The sequence below is a fragment of the Pristis pectinata genome, chromosome 1 (assembly GCF_009764475.1).
Source record: "Pristis pectinata isolate sPriPec2 chromosome 1, sPriPec2.1.pri, whole genome shotgun sequence".
NCBI classification, from domain to species: Eukaryota; Metazoa; Chordata; class Chondrichthyes; order Rhinopristiformes; family Pristidae; genus Pristis; species Pristis pectinata.
Genome location: NC_067405.1, coordinates 58,518,531 through 58,533,075, shown reverse-complemented (window position 1 = coordinate 58,533,075; position 14,545 = coordinate 58,518,531). Strand labels below are relative to the sequence as shown.

General features: G+C 39.3%; 1 protein-coding gene across 2 annotated transcripts in view; it reads right to left on the bottom strand.

Moving 5' to 3' along the window:
- The window catches only part of plcl1 (phospholipase C like 1), a 193,263-nt gene that overhangs the window by 24,591 nt on the left and 154,127 nt on the right, over positions 1-14,545 (bottom strand). For both annotated transcript variants that reach the window (XM_052029664.1, XM_052029672.1), the window contains exon 2: positions 6,194-8,665. In XM_052029664.1, the coding sequence (XP_051885624.1) occupies positions 6,194-8,665 (2,472 nt within the window). The remainder of the gene's footprint in view (positions 1-6,193; positions 8,666-14,545) is intronic.

The window sequence follows — 14,545 nt, the reverse complement described above, 5'->3', positions numbered from 1 at the left end:
TAGCTCTGGTTTTCTGAACCCTGACGTTGAAAAGTAAAGTGAAAAGAACGTGGGTCATTTAGCCATTTTTGCCAACTAGTAATACTATACCTTAACTATTAATTCATTACATCAACTTGCCACTTCCGACATCTTTATGCCTTTGGTTATCATAAACTATCATTAGCAGGGATTGATCGGCGATAGTCAGCATGAGTTTGTTGGTTGGAGATCCTGTCAGACTAATTTGACTGGGTTTTTCAAAGATGTAACTAAGTAAATAGATGGCAGTGTTGTTGATGTTGTCTCCAGTAAGCCATTTGATAAGGTCTCACATGGAAGGCTGGTCCCAAAGCTTAGAGCCCATGGGATCAAAGGCAAGTTGGCAAATTGGATACAAAATTGGCTCAGTAATAGGAATCAGAGGGTGATGGTGCAAGGTTCCTTTTGTGATTAGAAACCTTTGATCAGCATTGTACCACAGTGATCAGTACTAGGGAGGGCCCTTACTGCTTGTTATATACAATAACGACTTGCATACTAATGTTGGAGGTATGATTACTAATTTACAGATGACACAAAAATTGGTGGTGTTGCGGACAGTGAGGAGAATATTCTAAGGCTACAGGAAGATACTGGTCAGCTGATAAGTTGGGTAGAGCAATGGCAGATGGAGTTTAGTCCTGATAAGTGCAAAGTGATGCATCTTGGAGGGTCAGATAAGGTAGGACATACATAGTATAGAACATAGAACAGTACAGCACAGGAACAGGTCCTTCAGCCCATGATGTCGCGCTGAACTAATTAAACTAATAATTAAACGCCTAACTAAATTAATCCCATCTGCCAACATAATGTCCAATTCCCTCCATTCTCTGCACATCCATGTGCTTATCTAAGAGCCTTTTAAATGCCTCTATCGCATTTGCCTCCACTACCACCCTTGGCAGTGCATTCCAGGCACCCACTTGAATAAAAAACTTGCCCCACCCATCTCCTCTCACACCCCTTCTCACCTAAAACACATGGCAATATGAATGGTAGGGAGAAGGATATAAAGAGGCTTCAAAGGAACATAGTCAAGCTGAGTGAGTGGGCAAGAGCACAGCAGACGCAATATAATGTGGATGCATGTGAAGTTATCCACTTTCATGTACAAAACAGAAAGAAAATATGTTTTAAATGGTGAGAGATTGGATAACATAAAATGCTAAAGGACCCAGGTATCCTTCTACACAAGTCAAAGAAGGCCAACATGCAGAGACAGTAGGTGAACAGGAAGGCAAATGGTATGTTGGCCTTTATTAAGAGACGATCTGAATACAGGAGTAAAGGTGCCTTAGTTAATGTACAGGGCCTGGGTGAGACCGCACCTGGAGTACTATGCACAGTTTTGCTCTCCTTAGCTAAAAAAAGATATACTTGCCACAGACTGAGTGAAGTCAAGTATGAGGGGAGATTTAGGCCTGTATTCTCTCATATTTGGAAGAATGAGAGGAGATTGCATTGTAACTTACATAATTCTCATACAACACGATAGGAGGATGTTTCCTGTGGCCGACGAGTCTAGAATGAGGAGTCGCAATCTCAGAAAAAGAGTAAGTCCATTTAGAACAAAAATGAGGAGAAATTTCTTCATGGATCAGGAATTCTTTAACCCACAGGTGGTAGAAGCTCAGTCAATGAATTCTTTTAAAAGAGATCAACAGATTTCTGGATATTAAGGATCAAGGGATATGGAGACAATGCAGGAAAATGGTGCTGTGGTAGAAATTCAGTAATAATCTACGGGAATGGTGGAGCAGGCTCAAAGGGCCAAATGATCAAGTCCTGGTCCCATTTCATATGAATGGTAACTGAACTGAGAGAAATGAAAAATGATCACAACCACATTGGTCCCAATGATCAATGTATTGAAAGTACTCCCCATCCCCTTGCTGCCTGCAACATCACCCCATTCATGCATTCATCGACACAATCCTCCCATGTCCAAACTCACTCCTGCACAGCACTGGGGCGGGGGTGGGGGGGGGGGTGTAATTTGTAGGTTACTGTCTGAGATTCTGCTCCTTAATTTATTTTCTAATTCTCTCCCTGCCCCATTCTATTAATTTTTGCTGTTTCTATGGTCTAAATGAGTTCATAGGGAGCCCATCTCAGCAGCAGTTTCTTCCAATCTAGTACTGGTACCACTGAATAATAAAGTAGAAACCCTCTTTGCTACACCACTCCCTCAGGGCAAAATGAATTTGCTAGTGGCTCAAATAAAAATCTTAGTTATAACCCTTGAGAGATCTTTTATTTAACTGCTGACACCTCCAAACAGGACACCTTGTCCTTTCCTTCCTATGTTACTGTTCCCTATACATACAACAACATCTGATATTCACCTCCTTCCTCCCCCCCCACCGCCCCCACACCCCCCACCTCCCTGTATATCCCCTTCCCCCCACCTCCCTGTATATCCTCTTATCAGTTTAGTATGGTCCTCACTCTGACATAAGATATAGGACTTTGGATCCAGTTTATGAGGGTGTTATCTGTCCAACCAAACACGTAATGTCCCCCCATGACCACCACTCTCTGACACAGGGTCTTGACCCAAATGCTGATAATTCCTTCCCCTCCCCACACAGATGCTGTTCGACCCACTGAGTTCCTCTAGCTGTTTGTTTTTTGCTCCAGATTCTAGCATCTGCAGTCTCTTGTGTCTCGATAGATTATGCTTCATCTATGTCATTAATATAAATTTTAAACAGTTGTGGCCTCATCCTTAATTCTTTACTTATCCTATTTTAAAATGTTTAATCTGTAAACATGAAATATGTAGCTCAAAGTCATTACCATGTGTAACTGGTACCACATACTGCATACATTAAATAACAAATTATTAATCAAACAGTTTCAATTTAAATTCAGATATATTTAATTCTACATTTTAGCTGCTTCCTTTTTTTCTGTCCTTAAAACAAGGTATTTCCCTGATCAAGTATTTAAACCACCATCTGCTAAATTAAGTTTCAGTCAATTCACTTCCAGAGCAAAGGATAAATTAAATATGCATGCATAACATTCTACAAACACCAATTTATTAGCAGCATGTTTTCTGACACTCCCGATAGCACACTTCACAACAAATAAACATCAATGCAGTTCAATGACAATGAAGGACAGAAATACAATTCCCCAACACTTTTCTGCTGTAATTGTGTACTTACAAGAGTCCAGGCACTATCACAACAGCATTAACAGACAATATTTGGAGATATTAGGAACATAATCGGAAATATTCACAGGAGATGAACTTTGGGAATGTCTTAAAGGAGGAGGGTGAATCATAGCAGTTTAGGGAGCTAATTGCAGAGATAGAGCCTAATCAGCTGAATGTACTGCCACCAGTTGTGGAGTAATGTAAATTAGGGATACTCAAGATCTCATCTGTAGAAAAGCAGAGACACCTATCAGATTATAGAACTGGAAGAGTTCACAGAGATAAGGAAGGCAAGACCATAAATGGATGCACAAGTTTCCAATTTGCTCAAACTTGTGAGATTATGGCCTATTTTCAGCTAGAATCTTCCTCATTTTTGTCAAAAAGACCGTGATAGTGGCAGAGATCCTATGTTACTGAGGGGTTGCGTTCATAGAAAACAGTCTGTATCACGATTTTCCATCATGTAAAGCTGTGTCATAGACTCATACAGCACGGGAACAGACCCTTCAGCCCATCTGGTCCATGCTGATCAAGATGCCCCATCCAAGCTAGTCCCATTTGCCAGCGTTTGGTCCATAGCCTTCTAAACCTTTCAAATCCATGTACCTGTCTAACTGTCTTTTAAAAATTGTTATTGTACCTGCCTCAACCACTTCCTCTGGCGGCTGGTTCCACATAGCTGCCACCCTTTGTGTAAAAAAGTTGCCCATGTAGCTCCGATTAAATCTTTCCCCTCTCACCATAAACCTTATGCCCTCTAGTTCTTGATACCCCAACCCTGGGAAGAAGATTTTATACACCCCTCTGTAAGATCACATCTTAGTCTTTTATGGTCGAAGGAATAAAGTCCTAGCCTTTCCAACCTTTCCCTATAACTCAGTCCCTCAAGTCCTGGCAGCATCCTTGTAAATCTTTTCTGCACTCTTTCCAGTTTAATAACACCCTTCCTATAGCGGGGAGACCAAAACTGAACACAATACTCCAAGTGCAACCTCACCAGCGCCCTGTACAACCGCACCATGACCTCTCAATTTTTATACTCAGTGCCTGACTTATATACTCACCACCCTGTCTACCTGTGACTTCACTTTCAGTCAACCATGTACTTGTACAGCAAGGTCTCTCAGTTTTACAATGCTCCCCAGGGCCCTGCCATTCACTGTGAAAGCCCTACCTAGATTTGACTTTCCAAAATGCAAAACCTTGCACTTATCCGAATTAAACTCCACTTGCCATTCCTCAGCCCACTTACAGGGGGATCTTGATCAGCTGAGTAATTTTTGATAACCTTTTTCATTGTTCACTGTACCACCTATTTTAGTGTCATCTGCAAACTTACTAACCATGCCCTATACTTTCTTAACCAAATCGTAGATATAGAAGACAAACCAGTGGGCCCAGCGCCAAACCCTGAGGTACACCAGTCCAAGAAACAACCTTCCACCATCACCCTCTACTTTCTACCATCAAGCCAGTTGTGTATCCAGTTAGCCAGCTCTCCCTGGATTCCATGTGATCTAACCTTCCAGAGCAGCCTACCATGTGGATTATCAATAGCCTTACTGAAGCCCACATAAACCACGTCTACTGCCCTGCCCTCACCAACTTTCTTGGTTAGGTCATCAATAAACTCAATCAAGTTCGTAAGACATGATCTCCCATGCACAAAGCCATGCTGACTACTCCGAATCAACTCCTGTTTTTCCAGATGTATATACATCTTATCCCTCAGAATCCTCTCCAGTAATTTACCTACCACAGATATTAGAGTTACTAGTCTATCGTTCCCAGGTTTTTCTTTGCCACCCTTCTTAAATAAAGGCACAACATGCGCTACCCTCCAGTCTACCGGCACCTCATCTATGGCTAATAATGATGCAGATGTCTCAGCCAGGGCTCCTGCAATTTCTACTCTAGCCTCCCTCAGTGTTCTTGGATATACATGGTCAGGCCCTGGAGATTTGTCTACCTTCATACCTTTTAAGAAATCTAGTACCTCCTTTACTGTAATGCGAATTGTCCCCAAGACATCCCCATTAACTTTTTGTCGTTCCAAAGTCCTCATGTCTTGCTCCACAATAAAAGCAGAGGAGAAATATTTATTTTGCCCATCTCCTGCAGTTCCACACAGAAGTGTCCCCTTTGGTCTTTGAGGGGCCCTATTCTCTCTCTAGTTATTCCTTTTCCCTTAATGTCCTTATAAATTCTCTTTGGATTTTCCTTAATCTTCTCTGCCAAAATTATCTCATGCCCCCTTTTTGCCCTCCTGATTTCCTGCTTGAGTACTTTCCTGCATGCCCCATACTCCTCCAGGGACTTGTTTGATACCAGCTGCCTGTACTTGACCCATGCTTCCTTCTCCTGGCCAGGGCCTCAATATCCCTTGTTATCCAGGGTTCCCTACTCCTACCAGCCCTTCACTCTAACAGGAACATGCAGACCTTGAGCTTTCACTATCTCACCATTAACAGCTTCCCACTTGCCTGTGGCTCCTTTGCCCACAAACAACCTACTCCAATCAGCCTTTGTAAGCTCCTGTCTCACAGCATCAAAACTTGCCTTGCCCCAATTTAGAACTTGAACCTATGGACCAGTTCTGTCCCTTTCCATAACCATTTTAAAACTAATAGAACTATGGTCACTGGTCCCAAAGTGCTCCCCCACTGTCACCTCACTCATCTGCGCGTATGTCAAGAAATGCAAACTGAAAAAAAATAAGTGTTATGTGTATTTATTTACTTAGCTTATTCCGTGTCTCAAAATTTTGGGTAGTGATTTGTGAATTCTGCAAGGGCAAATTTCTGTAATCCGAGTGGCTGTAACTCCGGGGTCGCCTGTATTGGAAGGAAGGGGTAGTAAGGTGGGGAAATAAATTGTCACTCTGTGGGTTTAGCAAACATAGATATGTCCTCAATTTCAATAAAATGTATTACTTAGTGTAATATGATCCAGAAGTAATTCTAAATATTACAAATCATTTCATCTTCAGTAATTTATTACCTGCACATTTTCTCTGATATCTGCAGCTTCTCGTAATGGATGGCCTGCAACTTTGAATGTATCATCAACAATTTTGATCCCAGTAGTCCTTAACATGGTGTATTTTATTGTGTTCTTCCCTTTTCTAACTGAATGGCCACGTCTGTGAGCCTTTCCTCCACCTCTTCGGTCAGTGATTGCAACATGAACAAAAAGCGTAGCAAGTTCAATTTCTTCCCCAGTGAATGTGTATAGAGGAACATGTCGATATCCAGTCTGCAGACAATCAAATGGGATAGAGTACTGGCCAATAAATTCATCCCCAATGTAGTCATCATCTAAAGCAACAAATCGAACCATTGCAAGCTCAGGCAGATTGATTTCAAACTCCAGGCTTTCATCAAACATAGGGTTCTCTCCATTTTGATGAATAGTCCTGGTTCTCATTTCTGCACAGTCCACAGGAATCCCATGAATTTCCACAAAAACATATGGATCTACGACATCTCCTTTCGTACCAGAACCTTTAGGCTTTGGAAAGTTCTGACCACTGATTATTTTTATGTGCAGAACCTGAGGTGAGACTCCTGGAAACACTCCCTCAGTGTAGGCACTGAAATAGGACAGCTCATCGCGCATGATCGCAGGACGTAAAACGTAACCACAACAACCATTCTGACGAAACCAGCCAATGTTAAGATCCAACATTGGGCCTGGGATCTGGCAGTTGATGGCCACCAACTGGCATCCACAATTCCAGAATTCTTGTGGATTCAAATTGCTCGATTCTATGCCCAAGAGAGCAGGGAAAACACGTGACAGAAATCTTTTATTATAGTTCACAAAGTCTCCTGGGAATTCATTTGCCAATATTCTTGCGTCAGATTCAATGAAATTGCATGTTTCCCAATATTTCTGGTTCTTCATTGAATACTGAAAATCTGTGAACTGCACAGTCTGACACAGAGTGACCAAATCAGAGAGTTCCCTACACAATCGAATTGTCCGCTTAGCAACAAAAAACGTATCAGTCAACCTTCTGGAAACCAGTGCTTCTTCATCTTCATCTGTCACGTCACCTTCTGATAAGTCATTGTTTTGTGCTAGTTTCTTTCCCTTCAAGATTATTTTTCTCTTCAACTTCTCTGGTGCAGGGAGGTAGCCTTCTGCTGAATTTGGTAGCTCTGTATATATTTTTTCTCCAAAGATCTTTTTCATTTTCTGAGCCATCACTTTTTGTTGTTCTACTGTGCAGTGATTTCGCAAATATACAATCAAAGGGTACTCTGAAGTTACAAAGGCATACTTATTAATCACTTCAATGACATTACAGAAGGGGATTGGTGAGGTCACATTGTTGCGTTTACTGACAACTGGCTCATTATTTGGACCATTATACACATCAAGCTCAATACTTCTACAGCCCAATTTCAAGGCCTTAACATATCCATGCACATCAGGTGTACCTTTAATATTGCTTTCTTTCAGATAGGTGTTGTAAGAGGCATTGATATAATAATGGGATAATGGCTGAGTCATATCCTGACAGACTTTATTGTGTTCTGGATCAAATATGCTGCACTCTGCTGATAACAGATATCGTGTAAAGCCATCAATACTAAGGTAACCCTGCAGTTGACCTTGTTGCGAAGGTTCATATCTCCTTATAAGATCGAGACACATTTCCTTTGTTGCATGTAGCATTCCTTGTTCAGTTTCTAAAAATAACATTAAATCTTTGGCATCTAGATATTCTTTATTCCTGGATATTTGAACAAGTAAGAAATATACCTCAGGCCTAGTGCATAGATCACTGTAGACATCAGAAAATTCCTCCTTTGTTACCCTTGTAGTTAGCTTTCCTTTCTGTCTCTGTACCTCTCTAAATTTAATTCTGATTCTTGCCTCCTTCAAACCTGGATTGAGTTTCTTTATCAGTTTCACTGCTGTGTCTTCTAACATAATTCCATTGCCATCTACATCAGCCTCATCAAACACAGAATGGAGCCACTTAGTCCTTGGTGTATGCTGGTCATCTTCGATCAAATACAGAGCTTGCTTACCATGTAAAGCAATATAACGTAGGCCTGTCACCCAGATATTAGCGACATCTGCAGAACTTGCTACAAGGTCCAACGACTCATAATTATCCCCATATATTAATGAGAAGGAACAGTCTTCGCAAATCTGATCCACAACTGCACAACTTCTGAAAGTCTCTGTGTTTTTTCCAACTCTAACCTCTTTAAACAAAGAAACATCAAGTTTAGCCTTGTCAGGGTCCTTTTTGGATGGTTCCCAACGCAAAGCCAGAAGGTCAAGGTCCAAAGTAAAGAAGCGACTATAGATGCGAGTATTTGAACGCACTTTCTTCAGCTCACAGCCAGCCTGCATGAAGCTAATGCAATCAATGGCGCTGCTAATTTTCCTTTCAGAAGGCATACTACTGAATGAGACAGTTTTCTTCTGTTCGTGTCTCTGTCTTGTGGAATCCTGTAGAACAAATACAAAACAAACAATAAGAACAATCATCACATTTCTATATTACTGAACTACAGGCTATTATTTTGTTTTCAATTCTTTTTCTTCTCTACTGGTCATGAACTATTTGCTATTCACTGCACAAAATAAAAATTTAAAAAATTGGCACCTCTAACAGTACAGTACACTCTCAATGTGTCAGCCTAGATTTTCAATTTGGTGATGACACAATAACTACTAGCAACTTCAGGTGTAGATCAGCACTGGCAGTCTCCAGGGCACATGAAGGCAAGTGAAAAGATTATGCTTCCTTGAGATCATGGGGGTGATTATATCCCACTTTCTCACTGTACAACAGGAATCACTGACAATTGTTGGCATCCAGGTTTCCCATGATAATATGCCCCAACATTTAAAAATAATTTTTATATGCTAGCCTGACATTTGAATAAGTATAGAATTACAGACATTAATGCCCAATGAGTTCCTGCTGCCCAAAAAAGAACTATACATTTGGTCTGCAACAGCAGCACCTGGGCCAAGTTTTGATCCAAATTAGGATGATCTCTTGTGTCTTCTGATCAGGTTTCCCAGTGGGACCTTGTCAAAACCCTTGTAAAATTCATATAGATTACATCAAAGGCACTACCCTTATCAATCTCCTCGTTAGTTTCTCAAAAAAATCAGCCAAGATGGTCAGGCAAGACTTTCCTTTAACAAATCCATGATGATTGTACTTGATTAATCTTCCTTCTAAAGATGATTAATACTGTCTCTCAGAATCTTCCCATCATTGGAGTTAGACTGACTGATCTGTAAATACTTACTCTATCCCCTTCCACCTTTATAAGCAATAGTACAATATTTACATTCCTCCATACACCACAGCCTGTATCTGGAGAGGATTATAAGATTATTGTCAGAGCATAAAGTACTTCCTCCCTTGCTTCCCCACAACACAGGATTTCCAGCACTTTCTCTTTCCATTTCAGCAGTAGCTGGGTTACAGGCTGACCCTGGGTAATGAATTGGTTCCATTTTCACAGATGTCCAGAAGTCGATTTTGTCCAGGAGTTGGAAAATACACAAAAATCACTCAACGTGGTAACCATACTTCCACAGTATTGTAACGAATGGCATCAAAAGCACATAAAACTGATAAGAAATAACAATTACTAAAAGTGGAGAGAGAGAAACTAGTTCTGCCGTTCATAAGTATGTCAGACTTTTGAATTTAATAAAATTATGGGAGCTCGTTCACGTGTCAGGATGTCCATAAATCAGGCATTCTTAACCTGGGATGGCCTGTATAGTTTTTTTTTGTTCTCGGGATGTGAACAATACTGACAAGCCTGTATTTGCTGCCAATGCAATCAATTTCACTGCATGGGACATCTGTAAAACTCACTCAGTAGGGCTGACGAACTCTATTCCCTGTGGAAATTAGTAACTAAGTAGGGTGTTTACAGAAGTCCAGCTGTTTTTGAGATTTTTATATTCTGCTGCCTGATTTATTAAACTCAAATTCAGGAGGTAGATTTCCCAGCTGTGGAACTTGTGCAAGTTCATGTTCTCCCACTGGACTCCAAGAGGTGTCCAACATCAGAGTGCAGTCATGAAATTGCAACTGAGGAATAGCCAGCAAGTTCAAGATTTCTGTTTTGTATGGGAAGCTGAAGCATTTCTGCAGTGAAATCCTGCACAAGGTCTGGTCCACTAAATCTCCACTGGAAGGTCAGAACCTCTCCATAAACTAAAGCATTTGTTTACATTGCTACAAATTGATTGTGTCAGTCCAGATGACCATGCGTTTGTGGGATACATCCATTTTCCTCTGTAATGATAGATTCTATTGGTCAACCTGGAAGAGACCTTGCTTGAGTTTACCAGATATGGATAAACAGCAGAACATAAATACAAGCCCCTATTATTCCAAATTCAGTTCTTCACTGCTGGAACTAATCAGATCGCCTAGAAATTCTCTCACTGAATGAAGGAATATAAGAGGTCTATACACTTTTGCTCTACATTGCTTGTACAAGCTATATCCATGAGCAACACTTAGCTCTAGGTTGGGGGATTTTATATATAATAAAAAAGATACATTATTTTCATTCTGCCAGTTGATTTTATTGCGGTATAACCCAATACCTTTCAGCCATATTTTAAAAGGAATAGTATTTTATATTCAGCAGAACACATTCCAATTAATTACTATCAAAGTTCAAAAGTTTTTGGAGCCTGATTCCTTGATAGTTTTAAATCTATTTTGCGCTACGATCAAAACTTTCACAATCCTCCCCCACAGCTGCAAATAATTAATATCATTGAGGCTAATTCGTTGCAACAGACAAGATGTATTAATCTAGCTACTTAAAAGCAAATGCAGTCTGAAATAGAATAGCCAAAGGGAATTGGGTTAACTGTAGCTCACCACACAAACTTTCCTGCAAAATTCAATACATTTAAACTTAGTTACAAATTTAGACATTGTGACAAACGGGTGCCAATTCACACACTGTGGTCCATTTCTCTCCATTTTGTTTTACTGAACTGTCTATTCATTGTCACAATTAATCCAAATTGATCCACTGCCTCTACATATGGTCCATTCAAACCGAAGTGTGGTTAGACTCCACACTTTTGCATCAGTACAAGTCAGAAACCATGTGGCACAACTATAACTCAATGGTGTAAATTCTGTCACAAGATGTAAATTGACTAAAGCAAAGGAAGCTCCAGTCAGCTTCATTCTGGTGTTGAATTGATGCTGCTTTCACACGGCAAATGCAGCATTTGTTGCAAACCTAAACTGCTGTATAATTGTTACAATGTGAATGCATTCCTGAATCATTAATATCTGAAGTAATCACAACATCAATGTTGTAGCACACATCAAAGTGGTTACAGAAACTCAGTAAGTTAGCTTCTCCTTACAAAGGTGCTTCATGATGAATTTTGAATTCATGTATGACAACTGCTAAGTTCTCATTGTTCCATATAACTTTAGTTAAATAGTACTTCTATGTTTTATGACAATGATCCATAACTAAAGCTATGCTTGCATGAAAATTAAACTGCAATAAAATGTACCTGGCAATACAGTGGCCACATTTTGGCCAAGTTGTTATTTTGTTCTGCATTTAACTCCAACTGTGTGAAAAGTTAATTATTATTTTGTAATAAAGGTGACCAAAATAATTAATCTGTTAAAATTTAAATATTGAAATTCTTAGCAATGAAATATTCTGAACATTTTCAGGATTTCTCGATGAACAACTTATATGTATGTCCTGAAATGCACTTAATGGTGTACTGGCACTTGACCCTTGAAAAGTCAAGAATAAATCAGTTCTTGTTTTACTTCATTGCTTTACATTGAAACTATTCTGAGTGTATGGATAATCTGAAACCTTGTGATGTCATCATACTTACAGGTTTATACCAAAAATCACAGTGAAAGTATTAACAAATCACTTGTAAATACTTCTAGCAGCCTATATCTGATTATCATTATATATTCAAAGATCAGGCATGGATGAAAGAATCAATGGCTGAATGTATTACTGAATCATTGTTTGCTTATGTTAAATGAAAGTGTTGACATAATAATCTGACACCAATTTTGAAGATTAAAGCTAGTTAGTGAAAGAAGCACATCCAACATTCAGTATAAAGTGACTGAACATCACGACTTAAAAGTTCTTAGTAAACACTGAAGTTTTCTGTCAAACAGCAATAAAATTGTTACTCACAAAATAGCTTTCACGCAAAATTAGCAGTTATTTTGGGATATACTAAGTCAGAATCAAATATAAATTCACTGGATGCAGGATACTTTCTAAAAACTAAACCATTCTCTTCAGCAACAAGTTCAAAATATATTTTTTATGCAAATGAAATTTATGGTTTACTTTGATATGCGCTGGGCTGTTCTAAGTCATCCCAAAGAATTCTGGTTCAGTTCTAGCTCATTTTGAAAAAAAAGTATGGTTCAATTATCTCACTAAAAACACAAAGACATTTTTGTTTCTGGATCACATGCAGTTTTGAAAAATTATAAAGTAGAGATTCATTTTTGATTACCAGCATTACATATGCACTATATTGTTTTTGTTTGTAAATCATAATACTTCAGTACTCTAGAAAGAAGTCAATATTCTTTTCTGTATGTTACTACCCAATTATTGATAGCAGTCAAAGATGATTTCTGCTCCTATATTTCTAGTTGGTTACTTTTTATTGTTTATGTATAATATGGCTATGATGTGCACAAGGAAGGTTCCATGAAAATTTAATTCTTATAAAAATGTCACCATGTCCTTTCAGATACCAATAGATTAGATTAGGTCAGTTGAAATACTTTATGTAGTTCTGGGTGTCATAGTTTAAGATGGATGACAAAGCCTTGGGAGACTGCACAAGAGATTTAGTAGAATGATACCAGGGATGAGACCCATCGGTTATGGACAGAGCAGAGGAGCTGGGATTGTTCCTCTGAGAGCAAATTAACTTTGTTGCTTGATGAAATTACCCTTCAGAGTGAATAGGTTTACAGCATATTCTCAGAATTGCTAGGGACAAGTTTAAGTGTGAGCAATGGGAATGTTGAAAATTCCAAGTCATATCTGAGTCATCCGTGCACCTGAATATCTATCGTTGAATCCAAATTCAGTAGTCCAAATGTCCAATGATGGAAAAATATTTCCAAATGCACCAGACTCATGTGAACATGTCATGATAGCAGCTTTTAAACGGTTGTAACTTACCTTTATGGTAATCACTGAAAAGTTGACTAATTGTTCACAAAGATGAGCCTTAATACTAAAGATTTAGGTCTGGATGTTCTTCCATGAATCAAAAAGTGCACTAAACCATGTGTATTTCTGTGCATGGCCCCCAGCAACAATATTCTCACAGTCACGGCCCTAAGCAAGATGCAGAGCAGAAAGGCTTTGCATACATAAAATCCATTCCTCCTTTAGTTCCACTGTTGGGAAATTGGTTCCACAATTTGGAACTTAGAGGAACAAGTCAGGCCTCAGGAAATGGAAACAGGAATCAGTTCTTAAAGGATGGTCAGGTAGAACAATGAGATAGTGGCAGAGGAGAGATACTTTAAGGGAGTGATTGAAAGTTGGAGGATGGGAACAAGCAATCACAGTGCCTGAACGGGGAGGGGGGTGGGGGGGGAGGTGTTGTGATGGCGTGAGGAATAACAAGAGGAAGGAAAGTAATTTTAAAGAGGACCAACCTGACAGAACAAGGACAGTTCATCTTCAATAATGCAGAATAAGGCAAAAATGCATTGTGAGGAACCCGATCACAAGACAAGGATATGTAAATGGATTCTGCATCTGACGTCAGGTGCATTGTATGTCATTTGACATAATTGCATATGTTTTCATAAATACCCTTACATTACACACAGAAGACCCAAAACCAATCTAGAAAGTTGCTTGATCTGCACACAAAGGACTTAGCCACATTCAGGGATTGGCTTTTAGATTAATTCCTGCATTTGGTATACAAATAAAACTGAAACACAGTAAATTTTCTGGGCTTTGGTGTTTATAACAGTGACACAAAAGGAAATTTCAGAGAAAAATGAAAGGTATATTCCTGTTGTATATTAAGAGTGTGAATACTGTTACCAGTCATGCCTATCTTTAAGCAATACTGAAATGTAAATAAATGGCAGCTTTGATAAATTAAGATAAGATTGCTAATTCATTATCAATGTTGTCATAGACTCATAGACTTGATGAATTGCTTCATGTTTCGGTGGTGTTTGGTTTGTTTTTGTTTATCTTGCATTTTTCAGAAGCATATTTTATGCCAGTACTAGCTATTGGCAATTTACAAAGCAGATATATTGAGCAGGTGACAGCT